General features: G+C 40.4%; 1 protein-coding gene across 3 annotated transcripts in view; it reads right to left on the bottom strand.

The window, feature by feature from the left end:
• The window catches only part of FRAS1 (Fraser extracellular matrix complex subunit 1), a 404,840-nt gene that overhangs the window by 77,142 nt on the left and 305,806 nt on the right, over positions 1-21,892 (bottom strand). For all 3 annotated transcript variants that reach the window (XM_025887777.2, XM_073891815.1, XM_073891816.1), the window contains 9 exons: positions 19,941-20,072; positions 18,737-18,862; positions 16,423-16,670; positions 10,559-10,707; positions 10,214-10,376; positions 7,848-7,983; positions 4,139-4,329; positions 2,996-3,149; positions 1,535-1,798 (listed from right to left, as the gene is read on the bottom strand). In XM_025887777.2, the coding sequence (XP_025743562.1) occupies positions 1,535-1,798; positions 2,996-3,149; positions 4,139-4,329; positions 7,848-7,983; positions 10,214-10,376; positions 10,559-10,707; positions 16,423-16,670; positions 18,737-18,862; positions 19,941-20,072 (1,563 nt within the window). The remainder of the gene's footprint in view (positions 1-1,534; positions 1,799-2,995; positions 3,150-4,138; positions 4,330-7,847; positions 7,984-10,213; positions 10,377-10,558; positions 10,708-16,422; positions 16,671-18,736; positions 18,863-19,940; positions 20,073-21,892) is intronic.

Raw genomic sequence — 21,892 nt, 5'->3', positions numbered from 1 at the left:
TGAGTGCTAGGCCCTGTAAGGCTCTGCAGGTTGTTGGGGATGGAGGTGAGACACTAGCAACTGGCAAACACCTCTTCTCGGGGCCTTGCCCCTTGCTTTCCTGTCCAGCTCATATTGAAAATAGTAAATTCTGGTAAAGTAGATGCTAGTCATTCATGTGTAATACATCCTAGTGTTTGGCTGGGCCCTGTGTGTTCCTGCTGGGTAATGCCAACAACGCAAGGCCTTTCTATTTTTTTTTTAATATTTTATTTATTTATTTGAGAGAGAGAATGAGATAGAGAGAGCATGAGAGGGGGGAGGGCCAGAGGGAGAAGCAGACTCCCCTCTCAGCAGGGAGCCCGATGCGGGACTCGATCCCAGGACTCCAGGATCATGACCTGAGCCGAAGGCAGTCGCTTAACCAACTAAGCCACCCAGGCACCCAGGCCTAACTATTCTTTCCCCAGGCCATTCTCAGCAAGCAGCCCCGAGGGATGGAGGTGATAATCTTCCTCTGGGACAAAGATCAGGCTTGCTTATTGTTACTGTAACAGGGGGAGTTCCCCTAGGCTCAGCGTTCCTCTTCTGTAATGCATCCCATTGCGTGTGAAGGCATCTGTCTGGGCCTTCTGCATCACCCCCACCAGACTTGGAGTGCAAAGGGAAACGATACAAACATGCTGATGGCAATGCTGTCCCTCGTGCTGTGAGGAACAAAGTATTTGGTCTCTGACCCAGGAGTCTCATGTCTTCTATCATCACCCATGAAACACTAAGAAGCTAACTTTCTGCTTATAAATAGGGGAAAGTTAAATCTCAGATCTAATAATGGGGACCTTTGGGAAGCTCCAAATTTTCAAATACCAGTATGCCAAATAGTTTTCACCACAAGATATATGTGAAACGAAGAGTAGATAAACAAAGAGGACTCCAGTGGGATGCAGATGTTCTGGGGGGAAATGGCCCATTCCCTAATTAAGTAACTCCCTACTGCAAACCGACTTCAAGACTGACACATGTCACAGGTCCTTCAGGTGCTGCTTACATACAGGCAAACTTGCGAATGTTATACCCTAGGATTACCATATCTAGTGAATCTCAATTATTTTTATAATCTCTTTTAGTATATGATGGCTTCTGAATTGTCCCCCCGCCCACTTTTTTTTGTTTTTTTAAATAAACATCTGGAAAATTCTGTTGATTTCTTTTGTTGTTGTTTCCTGCGGGGTTGGCTGGGCAATGGCCATGTTCTAAGAATCCTGTCCCTATGAGTAGCTGGTTAAATTAAGGTTTTGAGGACCCTGGAAGTACAATAAACTCTTCTCAATCTCTTCTCAAATTCACAGACAGGCATCTGGTCCAAAGAATTTAAGAGATTTACATTAGTCACTCACAACTCCTAGTCTCCTTAAAAGAATGGCTCTCCCCACCTCCAGTCTCTCTGAGTTCTAAACGCCTACTTCAATACCGTCCCACAGAGCTAACGTGTGCACTGACAAAGAAGAAATAAGGACAGAAGGACCACAGACACTCTCTTCCATTCCCGTGCTACCTGCTGAGAGCTGGAGGCCTCGGTTTACAGCCAAGTTGGGGGCGCCACTTGTAGGCAGCTCTATGTATATCTCCATCCTCCCTGTGTCCATGTACAGGCCATCCGTGAGGGAGAACCGGAACTCATCCACTGCTACCCCGGGTCCACCAGGCATGTACCCAACCAGCCCGGCCAGGACATCCTGGTAGGTGAAGGAGGAGCCTTGAGTTAAAACCCTCCCATTCTCCAGAGGCTCAGAAGCAGTTTGCCTCCAGAGCAGATGGCCTGAGGAAGAAAGTAAAGAAAAACAAAGAAACAATATAGAATATATATGGCACCAAAATATTGCCTGATTTTGTCAACTAGCATGAGCCTGGGTAAAATGTCCAGCACCTCAGAGGCTCTTGGTGACACACACACATAAATGACCAACAACTCAGAATTTTCTATGGGAGCACAGGGTGCTTCCCTGGGCCTCACCTACAAATAAAGAAGATAAAATCCAACTTTTCCTGTTCAAAAATCTCTTAAGGAGACACAATGAATGTGATAACACAGTGGCTTAGAAATCAAATCTCCCTCCATGAATTCAAACTCACTGCATTATCTAAACCTTATTTTCCCCTCTGCAAAGTGAAAATAGCACTCTTCTGCTGCCTTCCTTCTAGGGCTTCTGGGATGGAAGAAGGGATTGTGTTTTAAACTCCTTTTAAATTCAGAAAGACACTAGACATCTTTGGGTTGAGGCAAATTTTTCTGTTTTCAAGGGTCGTGTGTATCATGATGGGACAGTTAAAATGTTTCATTAAAGAAAGTGAAAGTGAAGGAAGATAAAATGTAATGACCAACAGATTCTTCTATTAACCTTCCATCAATACAACTTCATCTTTAAAAGACCAAGGGTGTTATGATACACTAAGATACCATCTGGGAGATGAAAGTTCCAGAGCTTTGGCTAATACCAGAGGGATGGCACTTAGAAAAGAAGTAAGTAAAAGAGTCCCATGGTGGTTTTTACCTCTGGTTTAATCAGGAAAAGTGCTTTCTTTGCAAAAGGATCAAGTTCATAAAGACATCTAGCACACTTCTAACCTGAAGTGAATACCTTTGCAATTAATAACAAGGCTGCCACACTGTTCCTTGCATGAGATGGCCCAGGATCATCAAGCAATGAAACCTGTTCTGAGAACAGGAGTCTAAACCAAATGTTTTGCCTGAGGTTATATAGGAGAGCAAGAAAACAGCTGAAATTGAATTTCAGAGACACCAATTACCTAGGATTCAGGCTTTTTAGAGCAACTGGTGTCCACTATGACCCCAAAGAATATTGGCTAGCTGTGAATCTGATTATACTTTGATGCAGAGAATGGGCTATGCACAGGCAAAGTAGAGGATTAATCAACAGAAATCTATGTGTTTATTTCTAAAAACCTATTGGGCACCTCAATTAAGAAGCTTGCTACCATAGCAGTTGGGTCCTACCGTGGTCAGGCTTTTTTGTCAATACAAAAACCAGCTCATTATCTGGAGTGTCCAGGTCTTGCAGGCTCAGAGAAGAATTGCTTATCACCACTCCCGAGCTTAGCTGCACACCAAGGGGCCGCAAGGTCATCCTGGGAGGTTCATCGTTCTTCCTCTGATTAAAGCATAAAATATCAGGTCTCACACAGATATTGGTTAAGAAGAAAGAAAATGCACCTTAGTCAGCAAAAGTAACATTGTCGCACCAACTTTCACTATCGAAATGGTACTAAATGTGTCACCATCTTTAATTCCCAATCAAAATGGTTCGTTTGAAAGAAGAGCAAGTTACACAAGAAAAATGTCTCCTTGGAAAGAAACTGACGTTTTACAGAAATCTTCAAGATATTTTCCATGGGTACAATGATCATGTTTTTCAGACCAAAAATCTGGACATGGGGTTAGAGAAATACAAGTATATTTTGAGGATAAAAGAGCACATTGTTTGAAATCAAAACTGTCTTAGAAAACCCCAAGAGTATCATAGTACTCTAGGAGGACACCATATTCAAAGGCGTGGGTTTCTAAAGCTGTCTCCCTGACCCTGTGCCAGGGCCCCTCTACCACCTCCGAAGGATGCTGATGGTCTTATCCCAGGGCAGAGGGTATTCCATTCTGAGCTTTATCTTCTCTCTCTCTCCTTGGGTTGGTAGAGCAAGCTATCTAGTTGCTCAAATGAGAATAAATACAGCATCAAGGAACACGTTTCTTTGACGTTACAATTTAACAAATAGTTGCATTAAAAATATAAGAAAAGGCAAGTATGCATCTAGAACCACATACAATAATTTCAGGGAAAAATAGCCATGTTAGTTTTCAGCTAAATATGAGACTGACAGGGTTTCTCTGTCTGACCTTCACAAACTATTTTCACACAGAATGAACACATTCTACCCTGATGTGAAAATTCAGATTTCCATGTCAGACCATCCCCAGTGCCAGCCTTAATTCTACAAGTTTCCTAAGGGTCAGGGTTATATTTTTAAATTGACCTCGAAAACTGAAAGTCAAATGCAATCTTCTTTGCTTTTGAGCTCATAAAAAGCTAGCTAATGGTGGGATATTGTTGTCAAAGGCCGGCTTTTCCAACTTCAAAGTCTTTACCTCAATGGTGATATTGACGCTGTGGATTTCTGAACGACTGTTTCCATCACTTACATAAAAACTAAAAATGTCATGGGTTGGTTCAATGCTTTCATGAACACTCTGAAAGTAGTAAATGTAGTTTTCCAGGACATCTTGAATAGGGAATGATGCCTCTAGGTCACTGGCAGTTCCAGGGCCAAAACGATCACCTGTGCCAACATCAAGAGAGAACTTTTATCTTGATCCATCAATTCCTGCTTACTAGGCTGAACTAGAAAACATGACAGCATTATCAACAAAAGATGAAAATACGTTAGAGGATAAAACGGAGAATGGAAAGAGCACAGGACTAGAAATGCAAGACTCGGGGTCAAATCCCAATCTCCCTACTATTTCTCATCTACACATGGTTACACCTGTCCAGCTGTTTCCACAGGGAATCACATGAGAGAATACGCATGAAAGCACTCAGAATATTATTTTATGTAGCAAGAATAAAAAAAAAAATCAGTGGTTGTTTTGTTAGAAATCTGTGATAAAGTCAGTCCTCGGACAAGTAACAATAGAAATGCAAAGGTTCTACCTTAAGCTTTGGTCAATTTCAAAACCACCCTGCCTAGCACACTGTGCAAGAGGAAGCCTCCTTCTCTATATAAGAAAAGATTAACTGCATACTTTATCTAAGAGATGTCTCAATAAGCGTGTTTTCATTTGACCTCAATCCCTTAAGGAAACCTCCCCATGGGTCAGAGCTCAGCCCCTGGGATGGTACCCCAGGGCTACTGCGATGCTCTAGGACCATCCACAGCTCAGGTACCATTCAAGCACTGAGATGCTCAAGTTCCATGCAGAGCTCCAGAGATAGAGCTGGTTCTGGTTAACTCTTCTTTTCAACCCAACTCCAACCAAACACTGGAAAAGGCCAAGGGGAAGAGTAAACACTGTTTAAATGATGGATGGCTTGTCTCTTCCTTGGTCTGAGTCTCTCTAATTGATTGATTTTAAGGTGTTACCACATTTTCCTCTAAAGAGAGAAGAAGAAACCCCTGTGTCTCCAAACATCCCCTGGATACATACCGACAAAGAAAAGTGTATACAGAAGGTCTGAAAGCAACAAAGGCTTTCTCTTTGTCTCTTCCATGGCCCTTTGCAAAGATCAGGTCATAAATCAAAAGGCCATTGACTTCCTGAATTGTAGACAGTGTCATTTTTTTGGTTAACCTTTGAGACTAGGACTGAAAAAGTGTTACTTAAAATTTGTTTGAAATAAGAACTCAGGACAGTTGTTTTTTTCTTCAATGACATGAATTGTCTTAGATTTTACTCATCGAATTTGGTTCCTCTTGACACCAGAAGCATGGAGGAGTCTGAATGACCTGTGACCTGATAATCCCTAGCACACACAGTTCAGTGTTTCCAGATGGAAGTGCTGTAATTTCCCTTTACATTGATCGCTAAAAATATGAGAAATGTGGCTTCTTTATTTGGGTCAGAAAGAGCCAAATAAACTAAATGATGCCTAAAAATATACTCACACAGAGAAATGACTTATTTTCTGTCATTGGGAAATAAGCCATTCAACAAGTGAATCTGTCACTGAAGCTTTAAGCACCAATCCCTCCTAGTTTTAAAATTGCACCTTCTATTTTTTCACGTAAGTCATTCTCATTAATGTACTTCCTTGCCTTTTTAAGCAGAATATACTATGGGCAAATTAAATAGTTCTTGATGCATGCAGGCTATGATTATGAACATCTATTACTGCGTTGTGCTGGAACACAGTGATGCATGCCCTCGAGGTAATCAAGGTGGGTCTGTTCCATTCGTGCTAGTACTAAATGAATGTAGAGTCCATGCTGTTAGATTTTATACCTCACAATATCATTATTCTGTTTCTTCCCGGCTTGCTGGTAAGAAGTTAAAGCTGCTTCTTGTAATATTTTTAAAAAGGTATTATGCTGATCTGCTGGATTCTGAATCTAGATAGCTAGTTTCCTATACACAAAACAGGCTCGGTGCTCAACACCCATGGAGCAAGGGCTGGAGTCCTTAAATTGTCTTGAGATAATTATTTGCAACCCCCTGCCGCCAGCCCCCTGAACATCTTTTCCTTACTTTCAGGTTCATACTGACATAGAGCAGTGATCCTCCAAATGTGGTTCCTGGGCCAGCAACGGTGGCATCACCTATGAGCTGGGGCGGTCGGGGGGGGGGATGCAAATGCCCAGGCCTCCCCAGCCTCTGCATAGGGTAACTCTGGGGTTGCTGCTCAGGAAACTGTGTTTTCATGAGCCCTCCAGTTGAGTCTTACGCACACTAAAGTTTGAGAATCACTGTTTAGAGAGCAGGAGCTTGCCAGAAATTTGACTTCTAGACTAGTGAAATACTCCTCTGCAGGCATTCCAGGTTAACGTCAAACCATGTTAGGAAGGCTTAATAAGAAACCATCTGGAGAGAAGAGAAGTAGAGGTGGGGGGCAACTACCCTTTCATGACTCCCCACCTTTGCCCATGCTCTTCCCTCTGGCCACAGTGAGACTCCCACTAACCCTTCAAGTTCCAACACAAATGTCACCTTCCTCGGCCTTTCCTGCCTTCTCAGGCAGAATTCATTGTTTTGCCCCATGGACTTTCTCAGGGTTTGCCCCTTTCCCTGTCCCAGCATTTTAAATTGATTGCCATTTATCATCTGTCCTCTCTGTCTCCCATGCAAGGCAGGGGCTGTGTCTCACTCACCTTTACATCCTTTGTCTCTGGCACAAACATTTGTTGAGATAAATCTAATTCGCAATAAACAAATCTGAGTGCACGCCATGAAAGGCAAGATGGGGGAAAGGACCCGTGGTTTTCTGGAGGAAAACATGGCCACGGCTACATGGATTTCTGGCAACTAGGTCCAAATCCCAGGCACCAGGCTGATCACAGACACCTTTAGTCAAGGGCCTCTTCGTGGGAGCTGCTAGCCGCATGCCAATTACAGCCAAGCACTGGCACTCAGGGGTCTCGCTGCAGAGGCAGTATCATGCTAACCTGCCAGGAGCTGTCTCAACTGCCGGTCACCACGGTCTCAGGGGGCCTGTGGACACGACACGCCTTCTCGCCTCTCCTTCCGTGATAACCAGCAGGGGCAGTGGGGGGTCCAGGGCAGATGGTGGAGGGGGAGGGATGTTGAGGAGAGGGTCACAGGCAGACCAGCATGCATTTCAATTCATGTCATATCCTTAGAAGGAGCTGAGCCATCAGCTGTGGTTCAGCTAAACTGCAGCTGCCTCACAACGGAAGGACAGGCATTTTTTATTTCCTTGACATTCAGTTCTGAGTGCCATCCAGAAGCCCTTCCTTTCCCTGTTGCTGGCACTCCCGATCCCCTCCCCTGCTCTATTTCTTCTCATAGCACTGATGTGCCTCCAAACATCTTACACAGTCTTCTCCTCTGTTAGGCTTCCTATCTGTCTCCCCGCACTGGGATCTAAGGCAACGTGAAAGTAGGGGTTTCTATTTGTTTTGTTTACTGATACATCCCTAGTGCTTAAAAAAGTGCCTGGCACACAGAAAATGCTCAGTGGATTTTGGAGTGACTGAAACCTTCCTTCCTCCCGTTTCTTTGAAATGGATCCATTCCTCTTTAGCCCCCACATGTCCAGGTTTAATTGGAGGCAGTTTCCTCCCCCTCTCCCTCCCTTCTTGCCAGGTCCGGAACAGTTCTACAGCCCAGCGACTGCTGGTACCTGTTCCCGTGTTCTCGATGCAGCCATATTTGGGCAGAGCACTTAGCTTAATGATGGCGTCTCTCTGGAGGTTGTCCTGATCATCAGCAGCAAAGAAATGGTGAAAGGAGAGCGGAGCTCTCCCTCCCTCGTCAACCTACGAAAGAAAAGATTGTACAGTCCTTGGGCGGTTGCACAGAACTACAGTAAAAAGAATGGAATTGAAAAGTGCTGCCCGGGGTCACCTTCCAGCACCAATTCCACTTCTTTGAGGAGGCAGATCCTCTACAGACGAGATGAAGAATGTGCATGCTGCGGGAGCCAGGCGATCTTTCAGTGCCTCTCAAAGCTACATTCAGACACCACAACTTCTGTGTCTCCCTTCAAAGCTGTGCTTCCTTCAGTGATGGATCTGGTTATAAAGCAGCTCTGGCCCATTCTAATCACCCACCTCAGCACAGCTGCGTGGCAGGAGGGCCGCCTTTCTTCCCTATCAACGTTCCAAAGCCTGCAGCCCGAGGATGATCCATCCAGTCCTCCCTGGGATACTGCGAGGGTGACTGTCCTATAGGTGCTCCCACCCAGAATGAAAGTCCCACTCACCCCCTTATGGTATATGTTGATAGGTGTGCAGGAAGAAAGAGTTCCCTCCCCACACCTGAAAGTTAGTGCTTATCTTAAGGTTAAGGAGGAAAATAAATCCGTCTAAGTAAAAGCACTTGTCGGAGCTAACTTTTTCCTGCTTTTTATGCTAACTCTGCAACCTGATCCTGGTGTTTTTTCCTAGCCTGCTGGACACGACAGAGCCATTTCACTCTGAACGATGCTTGGCCAAATGTAGGAAGATCTGCAAGGTACAAAGTGGAAGGTCACCCTGACTCTGGGGATGGAGAAGGTCCAAATGGGTTCCCCAAGGTATGGAATATCAAAACCATTTGGAAACCACTCAGTTTTATGTATCTTTTAGTTCCTTGACAAAACCAGAAAAACTCCTGAGTTTTTGGCATTGTGGTATATACACAGAGCAGGACAAGGAGATTGAATTAACTTTTATGGAATCCCTACCATGTGTTGGTATGTACTGGGGGCTTTTACATGGTATTTTGTTAATTATCAGAGCAATCCTTTAGGTAACAGGAATAGTTATATTTTAAAGATGAGGAAATTGAGGCTAAGAAAGATTATATCATTGGTCCAGGGTCACTCAGCTAGTAAGTAACAGAACCAGAACTTGAACTCAGGTCTGGGTAACCTCATGATCGGGACATAATCATATGCCCCCCACCCTCTCCACCCCAAGGAACTGTAAATAACACTTATGGTGATAAGTATTGGCTTAAGAAGTGACTTGGGTGGGGGTGGGAGGGATGGGGTGGCTGAGTGACAGACATTGGGGAAGGTATGTGCTATGGTGAGCACTGTGAATTGTGTAAGACTACTGAATCACAGACCTGTACCTCTGAAACAAAGAATACATTATATGTTAAAAAAAAAAAAAAGAAGAAGATAGTAGGAAGGGAAAAATGAAGGGGGGGAAATCGGAGGGGGAGACGAACCATGAGAGACGATGGACTCTGAGAAACAAACTGAGGATTCTAGAGGGGAGGGGGGGTGGGGGGATGGATTAGCCTGGTGATGGGTATTAAAGAGGGCACGTACTGCATGGAGCACAGGGTGTTATACGCAAACAATGAATCATGGAACACTACATCAAAAACTAATGATGTAATGTATGGTGATTTACATAATAAAATTGAAAAACTAAATAAATAAAGAAAGAACAAACTGATAGTTACCAGAGGGGAGCTGGGTGGGGGATGGGTGAAATTGGTGATGGGGATTAAGGAGTACACTTGGGATGAGCACAGGGTGATGTATGGAAGTGTTAGATTACTATATTGTATACCTGAAATGAATATAACACTGTATGTTAACTGGAATTAAAATAAAAAGTTAAAAAATAAAACAAACCATACCAAAAAAAAAAAAAAAGTGACTTGGGGATATTGTTCATATCCCCTTATTTTAGTTCTTGGAAACATTAGATTTTTAACTCCTAAAAGATATATTCCATTTATAAATTTTACTCCCACTACTATACACACCTAAGCTTGGTATACAAAATACTATCCACATCTAGCATTTATGTTTAGCACATATATTTTTTGATTAAATAATGTAAATATAATTATTTGATCTTCTGCATATATTTTTTTCATACTTTTTGAAAAACTCATGATTGAAAACCATGCATATCTTGGCACTACTGCCTAGATACTTTGGAGGAAGAACTTGGCAGCCGATTCAGGTAGAAATCCTGTATTTACATCAGAACAGATTCCAGCTCTCCACAGCACTCGCTGTTCATTGATCTGAGAATTGTTTACCGTGATAAGGTCAGCAAAAGCAATGACTGGAGGTGGATTCTCAACAGGAGTGATCATGACGGTAAACATCTGATTGTCTAGATGGTTGCGGTCCATGTCGGAGACAGAGAAATGGAAGCCATCAGTAACCAGATTACCATCAGTCTCATACACAGCTGAGTACCTATAGAGGTGAGGAAAAGAATCAAATGAATGAGCTACATGACAAGCCGGGTAAGATGGCTGCATCTCTGTTTAAAAATGGGGCAGATTTTATTCTTTCGAGGGAGCTACTGGTTAGTTGCTTAAATATTTTAATACAATTTTTAAAAACTCTGTCAAGTAACACAAAGTATAGGTATATACCTAATTTTCTGGTTGTTGATGTCTTCCATTGTGAAATTGGAAACCTCTGAGAGTTCTTCCACCTCAGGTCCTGACACTCTTAAGAGAGCACCATACATGGGAAGAGAACTTAACTGAATCCAGATCTCTGAGTCGGGGGAAGAATCATCCTAATCGGGCAAATATGAGGGAAGATATGAACACACATTTGTAGGAATAAATACCTCCAGTAGTTAAAGATCATGGGTGCTTACTTCTCTGCCAGCTGAAAAAGTCTCTTTCCCTTTGTGATAAAGCAACACCATCTCAAAGTGCATGACAACCCCATTATTATCACCCACCTAATACCTCTTTGATAATGTCTTCTTTCAAGAGTAGCTCAAGATAAGAGTGAGGAAATGCACTTTAGGTATGGGGCATAAAACAAAGAGATGCTCTATTGTTACTATAAGAGCCACACACAGTTGCATTTTTATTACATGCATCTAGTGAAGAACAAAACATGGTCAGAGATATAAGTCATCTTCCTATAAACACGGTTGTAGGCTTCTTTCAGGGTTTCAAAGGATGGTTTGCTTTTCAGAAACAGGTAAAATTCCATTATAACATATAATATAATGATAAAGAAAATTCTGTGAAACAGAAAGAAGGGAAGTTATTTAGCTTAGCCAGTGACTCACTTTAAGTAATATTTGACATGGTAAAAAATTTAGTTTAACAGAAGAATTTTGGAAATCTTATGGATTTCATTCCATCAGGACGGAACCTACAGATGCTCTACCTGCGGGATGACCAATCTTAACAAAGACAATTTTACTTTCCTTCTGCATTGCTTATTAAGAAATAAAATTGGCTTTCCGTGTTTCTATGCGGACAATAGTTGTGTGTCTTAATGAAAAATTTCCCCTTCCCTTTCTTTAAGGATATTGTGGAAATATCTAGGAGGCTGGCAACATCTTCTTGGAGAGTTTCCCTGAGTCATTCATCTTTTAGAGCAGTTGGCTGTGAACATGGGGGCACTTTGTACTTTACCACAGCAACAATGAAAATAAATATTGCATGGCCAAGTGTACTTTGAAATGCAAATTTCCATGGCTATGTTGTATAGCTGGTTGAAGTATGGATCAGGAATGTGCTCAGGATACCTGGTGATCTGGGGCAGAGGATTTTAGTCAGTTCTTGCTTCTACCCCTAGGGGCCTTTTTAAATAGACAGGTCGGAGCCTCAGTGCAAGGTCACAGAATTTTCCATATCTCCTTACATCACCTGACACTCGTAAGGAAGGAAACTCAGATTCATCAAAGTTGCAAAACTTCAGAAAATTTCTCCTAAATTTATACTTTAAAAGTTTCTCTATTTTTCCACATGGGTTATCAAATACAATATGCAGACTTCCAACAGACTACTTTCTAATATTACTGTGAGTACCCTCTGAGAGAGAATTTTTAAAAGACAGCTAAGAGTTCTAAGCTATTATCTTCTAGGATGGTGATAAACTATAAGGACAGAGCTCCTGGCTCTTGATTAGAATGAATAGCTTCAAAATTCCACACTGGCAAATTTGGCAAAGAAATGCTTCTTTCTTTCTTTTTTTTTTTTTTTTTTTAAGATTTTATTTATTTATTCATGAGAGACAGACAGAGAGAGAGAGAGAGAGGCAGAGGGAGAAGCAGGCTCCCTAGGAGCAGGGAGCCCGATGCGGGACTCGATCCCAGGACCCTGGGATCATGACCTGAGCCGAAGGCAGACGCTTAACCATCTGAGCCACCCAGGCGCCCAAGAAATGCTTCTTTCATGTCAGACATATTTATTTTAATGTTTCAAATCTCAAATGACTGCTGGGTTTGAAAAAGTGTGAAATAAGCTAGTTTTTTTTTCTTCTGAAAATGCTATCATAATTTCAGAAAATAATTAATTTTTATAATTAAGGAAAATTACTACTTTGGCATTATCTAAGATATTATGGATGCAAAAAATCTCCTAAGAATGTAGACTTTGTTTTCATATAGCTTTCCTACCTTCTTACCCCTTTTGTATTAGTTCATTTTTCATTTTCTTTTTATTACTTATACATCTATTGACCCACCATTCAACACAAGGACTAGAACACTGATAATTAACAGTTATGTATGTGTTCCTCCTTTACCCTGTCCTTGGGCCTCCCATCACCCTGGGTCTTATTTCTCATTTCCTTGAATTTCTTGATATTATTTGATATATTACTACAAAGTATTTTAGTTGTTTTTTAAAAAAACTTACGAAAAGAGAATTAGACTTTCTCTCGTGGGACTTACTTTCCTTTTTACTCAATAGTGGACTGCTAAGATCCATCAATATCGTTGTATGCAGCAACAGTTCATCTCTAGAGAAAGGATATCACCGGTTATACTATCCTGTTGATGGGCATTTGTCTTGTTTCGATATTTTTGCTATTACAAATACTATTACTATGAATTTTCTTGGGCATATCGTTTGGTGTGCATATGAAAATTCCTCTTAGAGAGGAGTCTAGGAGTGGAATGGTTAGGGTATAGGACCACTCATCCTCACAAGAGAATGCCAAATTCTTTCCCAAAGTGGTTTGTTCCAGTTGACTCTTCCATCAGCAAAGAACCTTCTACAGATCCATTTCCTCTCCAACATCTGGTATTTTCAGACTTTTAAACTTCTGCCAATTGAATTGGTATGATATGGTATGTAGTCTTTTTTTGCTTTCCTTGATGCCTAAAAAAGTGATTATCTCTTTTTATATTTATTGGCCCTATGGGTTTCTCTTCGGAAATTCCTATTAATGTTTCTTGTTCATTCTTCTACTGGGTTATCTTTTTCTTCTTGATCTGCAGAAATTTTTTATATTTTCTTGGTCATTTTTTGTTATATGTATTGCAAATATCTGTTTCCATTTTGTAACTTGTCTGTTTTCTGTATCTCTGGTGTGTTTTGGGGAATATAAATTTAATTTTAATATAGTCAAGTTTATTAATCTTTTCTTTATAGTTAGGACTTTTTGTTTTTAGTTTAAAAAATCTTCCCTTTCCCAATATCTAAAAATATTCACCTATATCCTACAAAGAACTGTAAAATTTCAGTACTTGATTTGCCCAAAGCTAATCTGTGTACAGTGTGCACAAGTTCTTTTTTTATCCATATGAATAATCATTTTGTGCAGGTCTATATTTTAAATAGTTCCTACTGTTTCCACCGATCTGGCTTACTGTATCTGTTTTATACTACAGTCCCATGTGTCGATCTGTTTCTGGACTCTAGTATATTCCTGTGCTACATTGCTTTAAATAGTGCAGGATTATAATAAATCCTGATATTTGATAGGGCAAGCCCCGGCCCTCCAATTATTCTTTTTCAGAATTTTGGCCCTTCATTCTTTATTGTAGAATCAGCTTATCAAGATCCATAAAAAGTGCACTGGGCTTTTGACTGGAACGCAACTGAATGGAAAGATCAGTCTGCAGGAGAATTGATATCTTTTTGCTACTAAATCTACCTATTCATGCATACGGTACGTCTCATCATTTATTGGGTGTTTTTAAAAAATGTTTGTCAATTAAGTGTTATAACTTTCCCCATAGAAGTACTGTCTAGTTTTTGTTAGATTTAGTCCAACAGACAAGATTTTTATAATGCTATTATAAGGGGTGTCATCTTTTTAGTTACATTTCCTGGTTATTTTTTGCTTATGTCTAGCAATCCTATTGCTTTGTTGATCTTCTATCTGAGCCCTTGGTAAATTCTCTCTTTATTTCTAATACTTTGCCAAGAGATTCTTTTGGATTTTCTTTAGTTGGGCATTGTATCAATTTTCCCTAGAAATTACACATCTTTTGTTACATTTATTCCTAGATATGTGTTATGTGATGTTATTAGAGATGTTATCATATTTTGAACTATTGTATTTTTGGCTGGTGCATAGAAATGCTGTTAGCTTTTTAAGATTAATCTTCTATCTCCCCCCCCACCAACTACAGATGAGAAAACTGAGTCCTAGATAGTTAGGTACCCTGTCAAGGGTTACTACGCCAGTAAGTGTTTAGCCTGCTTTAAAACTCACCCATCTAACTACAAAACATCCCTCCACTACTTGTTTACCTGCAGTGCATAGCAAACTGTATAGGAAACCACCATTAAGAAACAAATCACACAGAATCCCATTTTTGCCTTTTGTCTCTCTTGACACCATGTCACCCTCTTGCAGTTAACGACACTCTAATTAAAAACAGCCTCACCTGCTCCTATCCTTTTACATTCTGTTCCATTTATGACCAGCATTTCAGATGGCTTTTCGAAACTGTCTGGGCGTTCACTGCAAACTCATTAACTATGCATATCTGGAAAAATTTTCCCCATGACACTAAGTTCAACATTCTTCTACAACCCTCAGAGAAAGTTAGTATATAGCTTAGCGAAGGCTTTAAAATATGCTATGCCTTCAGCAGGCTAGAATAGTCCTTTTGGAGTCTTTCTGCTCTAGTGGGTAAATTCACATTCAATCAATTTCTGAAAATACATGTTCAGTTGCCAATGGGCTCACGTTTTGATATGCAGCTTATAATATGCAGTTAATGGGCAAGAACTGCTCCTGGAGAGCTATTTTGGCCTGTCAAACATTTTTCAAGCCTTGGTGATCTATTGATTAAATCTGTATTCATACATTTTTATGAATTCATGAGTTTCATAAGATTCAAAAGACCATAACCTATGGTAAAAATCACCTATCAATTAGGACAAAAAAAACAAAATCAAAGCTGTTCTGAAACTATACTAGACCCATGAGAAGAATCAGGGTGGAATGCAGTTTCCCATAATTTAAGAAAAGACAATTTGAGGGGAAAATCTGTGCTAAAGCAATTGAAGCAATTGTTCCCAGGCCAATGCTTTATCTTACATGCTACTATCCAGGACTAGATTTTATAGCGAGACTCTTTAGTCCAGAAAAGGATTACTTAAAACTATATAGTATTGAAAGAAAAGAAAAGAAAAGAAAAGATAGATAGATAGATAGATAGATAGACAGATAGATAGATAGATAGAAAGAAAGAAAGAAAGAAAGAAAGAAAGAAAGAGGCCAGGTCATTGGTTGGAATTTTAACATTGTTAAGGAAAAATTCAATACTAAGAATGATTACCATTCAGAGAACCATCCATATTTTCAAGGTATTCGTCAAAACTATTAAGTTTACATAGAGAATTCGTGTATGTTTACAACACACATAACTGAAAAATAAAATTAATTATCCTCATTATCCTCAGCTTCAGAGGTAGAATCAAAGAAAGGAGAGGAGTATAATTAATCAGGGTCACTTCGCAAGTTAGGGTCCTAAATACATGGCTTCTGTTGGGGCATGGGATGGAGGGTGAGTCAGTAATCTTGCCTAGGAAACCTGGCAGAGAGGCATTGCCAAAGGAATGTGCCAGCATTCTGTCTAGAGCGGGCCCTAAGACCAAAGCGGGTGAAAGTGGGCTTCCTCTCAGTGGGCCATGAAATATTATTACGTATTAGCCATGAATCAGGTACCTTCTCCTAAACTGCTCTTTCCTGAAACTTTCCATTTGAAATACTATGGATGGAGCTTAAAAAATGGGGACTCAGGTTTTTCCAGCATGGGCACTGTTCCCTGTTGACCATCACCCATCCCTACACAGTCTCATTGTGTTTCTGTTCACGTTCTGTTCACTCACTTGTCTGCTCATGAGACACTAGGGGCCACCAGAATAAACAATGGAGTAGAGCTATTGGGGAGTTGAGAAGAAACTTCCTTATATGGCCACATACCTGCTGCCCTGAATATTCAGCCATGGCATTGCGTTCTAGTCAAGCCCAGGGAGAGCGCACAGTGAACAAGAAGACACAGTGAACAAGAAGAACTTACAACATAAGCGAGGTGTGACCTGGTGATCACGGCTGTGCTTTTCCTAGCAACAGTAATGCTCTGCGAGGCACCAGCAGCCAGCTGAGGCCCCCGGGCCTCCGACAGGGACACCGCCACTTTCACTTCCACAGTCGTGGCAGACGTGCCATCTGTGACTGAGATCTCCATGCTGTCTTCCCGGGCAGGGGAGCCATCGTGTAGATACCGCAGAACATTTTTCTCAATATCTTCATATGTGAAAGTGTCACCTTTCGAGAATAAAACAAATTGCAAAACCAATCACTTCTGGGAATAACGCTTTTCATGTATATAACACCTTTGTTCCCAGATTTCAAAGTACATATAGGATCATAAACTCTGGGAGTTGTAAGTTAATTAGTCCAACCACCCACCCAACATAAGATTCCCTTTACGCCATTCTTGAAAAGGGGTTATTTAGCCTGTCCTTCAACATGTCTCAAGGTGGGAGGCTCACTGTTTTACAAGGCAGCTAATTCCACTGGAGATAGCTCTAATTTTGTTTATGTTCTTAATCATAGTGAGCTCAAATCTGCTTCTGTAAGGTCCAGTCATCATTCTTACTTCTAGAGAATAAAGGCCAAGCCTCTATTCTTTAGGATAACCTAGTCTTGGATCTAATCTTGACACTGAAATTTTTTGGAAAAAGTTAAGAAAATAAATCATGCCTGATGAATCTGTAGAGGTCTTTGTTTTAGGTGAAAATATAAGGTTTTTCAAAATTAAAAAATATCTAAAAATTTAAAAACATACTTGAAGTTACAAATCCAAACTTTGCAGGTCTAGAGTACTAATTTGTGATAGATTTCATAGATGTGTGAAAAAAGTCTCAAGGTCATATAACTTTGGGAAAAATAGGTTTAAACAAAATTTAAAACTAAAAATTTTTTGAACTGCAGGATTTATTAAATTTTAGAATCTTCAATGTAGAAATATTAAAGCATTCCAAAACTGGTCATGGAACCCCCCTTTTTCTTAAATTTTATTATGTTATGTTAATCACCATACATTACATCATTAGTTTTTGATGTAGTGTTCCATGGTCATGGAACCCTTTTTATAAGAAATGCCTCTTAGTGTCATGGGCCCCAAGGATTCCAGAGAGTACAACTGAAGAACTGGTCTTCTTGGGTGTTCTACTCAACTCTATTTCCTGACAGATTATTGGCTCTAATAATTGGTGTTATGAATGAGACTAAAGAATTTATTCATTTTCTGTCTTTGTCTTCTAAGCCTTCTCTTTTGACACTGTGTTATTGTGATTTACTGGTGCTAGTGGTATTGTGCTTTAAAAAAAGTAATAAAACTAATGTTTTATAAACATCTTTAGGTAGTATATATTAGTTATACAAATATAGGTTAAATATAATGTTAAGGAAACTGGGTTCTGACTGGTAATGCTCCTTAAATAGTTCCCTTAGGATGCTAGAAATTTATTCTGATGATATTTCTTGTGTTTGGTAAATTTTTAAAAATCTGCCTTTGTGACTCCCAAATGCCTATTGGTTGTTATTCAAATTCTGTCTAACTTCAAGGTCAAAGACTTGCCCCCCTCTCTCTGCAGGGATATCTAAAAGAATGCACTATTACATGCCATTAGGAATTATATAAAGGTTTTGAGAAAGTACAGATTATTGAAATAAGCATATAGCATCCCAAAGTGACTACTTTGAAAGAGATAATATTCACTTTGACATATACGGGCTAACTATTAAACAATTAGATTTAGCTGTATTTCTTGCGCTTTTCTATACTTTCTAAACAATCAACATGTATTATTTTTCTATAATTGGAGAAAGTACAAGAAATATTATTTTGGAAAGCTGGTCACATGACCTGTCACACTGTTACATCACAAAGAGACAACTTAAAAAATGTTTTCATTTTTTATGCATGAAGATACATGCAGTTTATGCTATCAGATTTTCAGTGCTAAAAATACTGTGAAGATTAACATAGCAAACTAAGGAAGACAAATTCATCTCCATAACCACAAGAAAGCGGCACCTGACACTTCGTATGAGGTTGTTCTAAATGCATTTACTCCAGATAAATCAACCGATTTCGACCAGTTTCACCTACAACTTGAGGAAACAGCCTCATTGTTTTGGGTTGTGGGTGGTGGCGCAGAGAAAGAAGTCCCAACTATTTCAGCCAGTGGTCTAAGAGCTAAAAGTTCTTCCTTTCTAAGTATCTCCTCATAGTTTGTCCCACGGAGTTGCTTTACTTCTTGTCTGAGACATAAAACTAGAGCAAGAAACCCTCCGAGCAGGCCAATAGCAGAGGAAGCAGCTACCTGTGGCCATGGGCCCTTGGGACTCGGCTGTGTACTTAAGGAGCACACCATGCTCTGGAGGTTTCCGGAGCTCAAAGAGGAGGTCTTCAGGTACTATCTCGGTATCTCTTGCTGCCAGCTGAAGTCCTGTAGTCAAGAAACAAATCATGGTGAGAGGATGTGTACATTAAAAACTGTATGCCCTGCCTACATTAAAGCTACAGAGCAGGCTGGAAGCCACGCTGTGGGCAATCTGATGGTTATAAGAAGGCACTGTTGAATTTCAGTCAACCACAGAAGAGTGAAAACGGATGATACAGTCAATTCCCAAACTACAAGTAGTTAACTTAACTTCCAAAAGTTAACTTATAAGTAGGTAGTTCTGAATTAAGAACACCTTTCCATACAAATGAGGGCACGGAAGCTGACATATAGGTCAGTCCAGTCTTCCAGAAAATGCTCCCAGAAACTGTTTTTGCTTTTCATTATTTATTCCCTTCTTTTTCTGAATCTACAGAAGAGCCAAGTTGTTTTAACAATGGCTGCTAGGGCCATCACAGAAGTGAGAAAGAATAGGGTGGAGCAACAGTTGTCTTTGTATATGTGGCTTGTTTAGAAATTGGATGATAATTAATTTCAGGCCAATACTCAGGGGCAGAAACTGGATAAGGATCTGTAGAGCACAACTAACAAAAATCACAGCATCCACTGTTTGCTTTTAAAACATACTTGGTGAAAGAATAAAGAAACTCCTAAAGAGTAAGTACACTAAGAGGTAAATAAAATCACGTACAGAATAACCAGGCCAACGCCTCACAGCTTCTGAAGGTTACTGTGATCTGTCATTTCTCCTGTTACTCTTTACCTTCTAAACAGAAAACACGGGCAGTTACTGAAACTGCTCCCCTCCCTTCTCATCTCTGCTCTCCTTTGTTAATTTTCTATTTTAGCGACGGCAACAAATCAAACTCCTGGAGGCTGGAAAATACATTCTGTGTTGTATTCCATCACTGAACACTGGCCTCGGAAAGCTCTATTTCCTCCTCTCTGTGCTGCTTCTATTTGCATGGAAATGGGCAGAGGGAAGGGTATAGGTGAGAACACATATACCTTCTGGAACAAGAGGTCACTCTTTCTGGGCAACCATCAAGAGGTTTAAACAGGGACTGCTACTGAAATACGGTTCCATTTCCAAAGGCACGTTTCTTTTAGGCTCAGTTCCTACCTATAGCAGCGCTGCCCCCTGGGCTGACCTCAAGCAGGGGAGCTGTGACCCGGAACGCCGGCAGGTGCTGATCAGTGGGAAGCAAATGAATGGTGAGGGCCATCTCTGGACTTGTGTGAGCTCCATCTGAAACTAGAAAGGACAAACACACACATGCACATCAACGTGTAGTCTGGTCACCATCAGGCTGCTTCCATAAATATGTAGCCAGAAGCTTTTTTAGATTACCTTGACACTTTGAAGAGACGCTTACAAATGGAAAACGTAAGCAAGCAAGGAAGATACTGTGAGCTCTTCTCACAAAGCTTTTTCTACTGGATAATGAAAAGGCTAAAGGACCATAATAACTATGTCACTCTAAGAAGCAAGTTTCACAACAAGGTGATACTGGTAAATGTTAGTGGAAAGGAAAGTAATATAAAATCTGTACTCTTACATGATGCTGATAAAGACTTTTATTTATGGGGAGTGCCTGGGCGGCTCAGTCAATTAAGCATCTGCCTTCAGCTCATGCCATGATCTCAGGATCCTGGGATCGAGCCCCGCACCAGGCTCCCTGCTCAGCGGAGAGTCCGCTTTTCCCTCTCCCTCTGCTACTCTCCCTGCTTGTGCTCTCTCTCTCAAATAAATAAATAAATAAATCTAAAAATAAAATTAAAAGACTTTTATTTATGGAATTATTTTTTGATTTATTCTAATGTTTCGGAAAAATATTTTCTTTCAAGAGATCTTGTTTAGAAATGACACATCTATGTCTCATGAGGAAATAACTTTTTAAAAAGGACAGAAAATACCCATAACAAGTATCTTGGATGGCATTTGTTGGGAAGTAAGCAGAATCATTTGTTTTTTACCTGATCATTATACACATCACAATAAATGGAAGATACCTTTGTGAATAGAACAATGACTTTAAGATTTTATTTCCCTGGATTATCTGACATCCAAGTGAACACTGATCACCTGAGGGAAATGAAAGCAGAATTGTCTGGTGCTTGACTCTGATTTCCGCCTTCCCATACCTTAAAACACCCTCCCTTTTCTAAAAGCCAGGTTTAGAAGAACATCTGTACCACCAATTCACCAATGTGTTTATTTGTAGTGGCTACTGAGAAAACTCTACTGTTGATTATTTTAAATGTGTACTATGCTTGCATATGGATTGGTTTCCTTCGACACTTTCTTCTGGACTTAGTAGCAAGTTCACAGGAAGCTGACATCTTCTTACGCAAAGTAAAGCACTGCTCAGTGACTGCTGGTAATGATCCCATTTGGGTTTTAGATTTGTTTTTTCCTTGAGAACAGATCTGAAAGATATGGCTGGATTTTATCAGGTACACTCCATGTCCCAGAGCAGTCCAGAAATAGCCCTCCCGAAGGAGAGGAGACACTACCCCTGTGAATGAAGGTTTTAAGGCTCTGGTCATTTGGCCATATCACAATTATTGCCCCTGCTCCTTTGTTTATGCCCAATCTCCTCTCTGGATCATCAAAGATGGGGACAGACAATTCCTAACTTTTGGGGACTTGGGGGACAAACATATGAATTTTTCCATAAATTTCAGCAGATTCCGATTCTTTGAGGCCCCTGGAATCTAAGTTAAGAACACCTACCTTAAATAAAAATTACAATTGTGAGATACAATTTTACTTTTTTAACTGTTTTACATTGAGTTCACTTTTACGTTGAGGGAGAGCCTCAGGGAGCAGTCAACATCCTCACTTTTGCAGAAGAGGGAGGGAAAGGCCCCGAAACTTAGGAGCTTCAGTAAACAACACATAGCTGTCAGGAAGCCCAAGGTGTATCTTTCCCTCTGGGAGTAAATGGAAGAAAGCTATTTTCTGGCACATATTTTATAACTAGAAAATGTATCAATGGGGTACAGTTTTGTAAGCAAATATTAAGAACTTAAAATCAAAATGTTAGCAATTACATGTCTAGCTGTCCCTAT

The sequence above is a fragment of the Callorhinus ursinus genome, unplaced genomic scaffold (genome assembly GCF_003265705.2).
Source record: "Callorhinus ursinus isolate GAN/ISIS: 27379988/994484 unplaced genomic scaffold, GSC_fseal_2.0 scaffold4, whole genome shotgun sequence".
Lineage (NCBI taxonomy): Eukaryota > Metazoa > Chordata > Mammalia > Carnivora > Otariidae > Callorhinus > Callorhinus ursinus.
The sequence above is the reverse complement of the archived record's forward strand: the minus strand, read 5'-3'. Positions and strand labels throughout refer to the sequence as shown.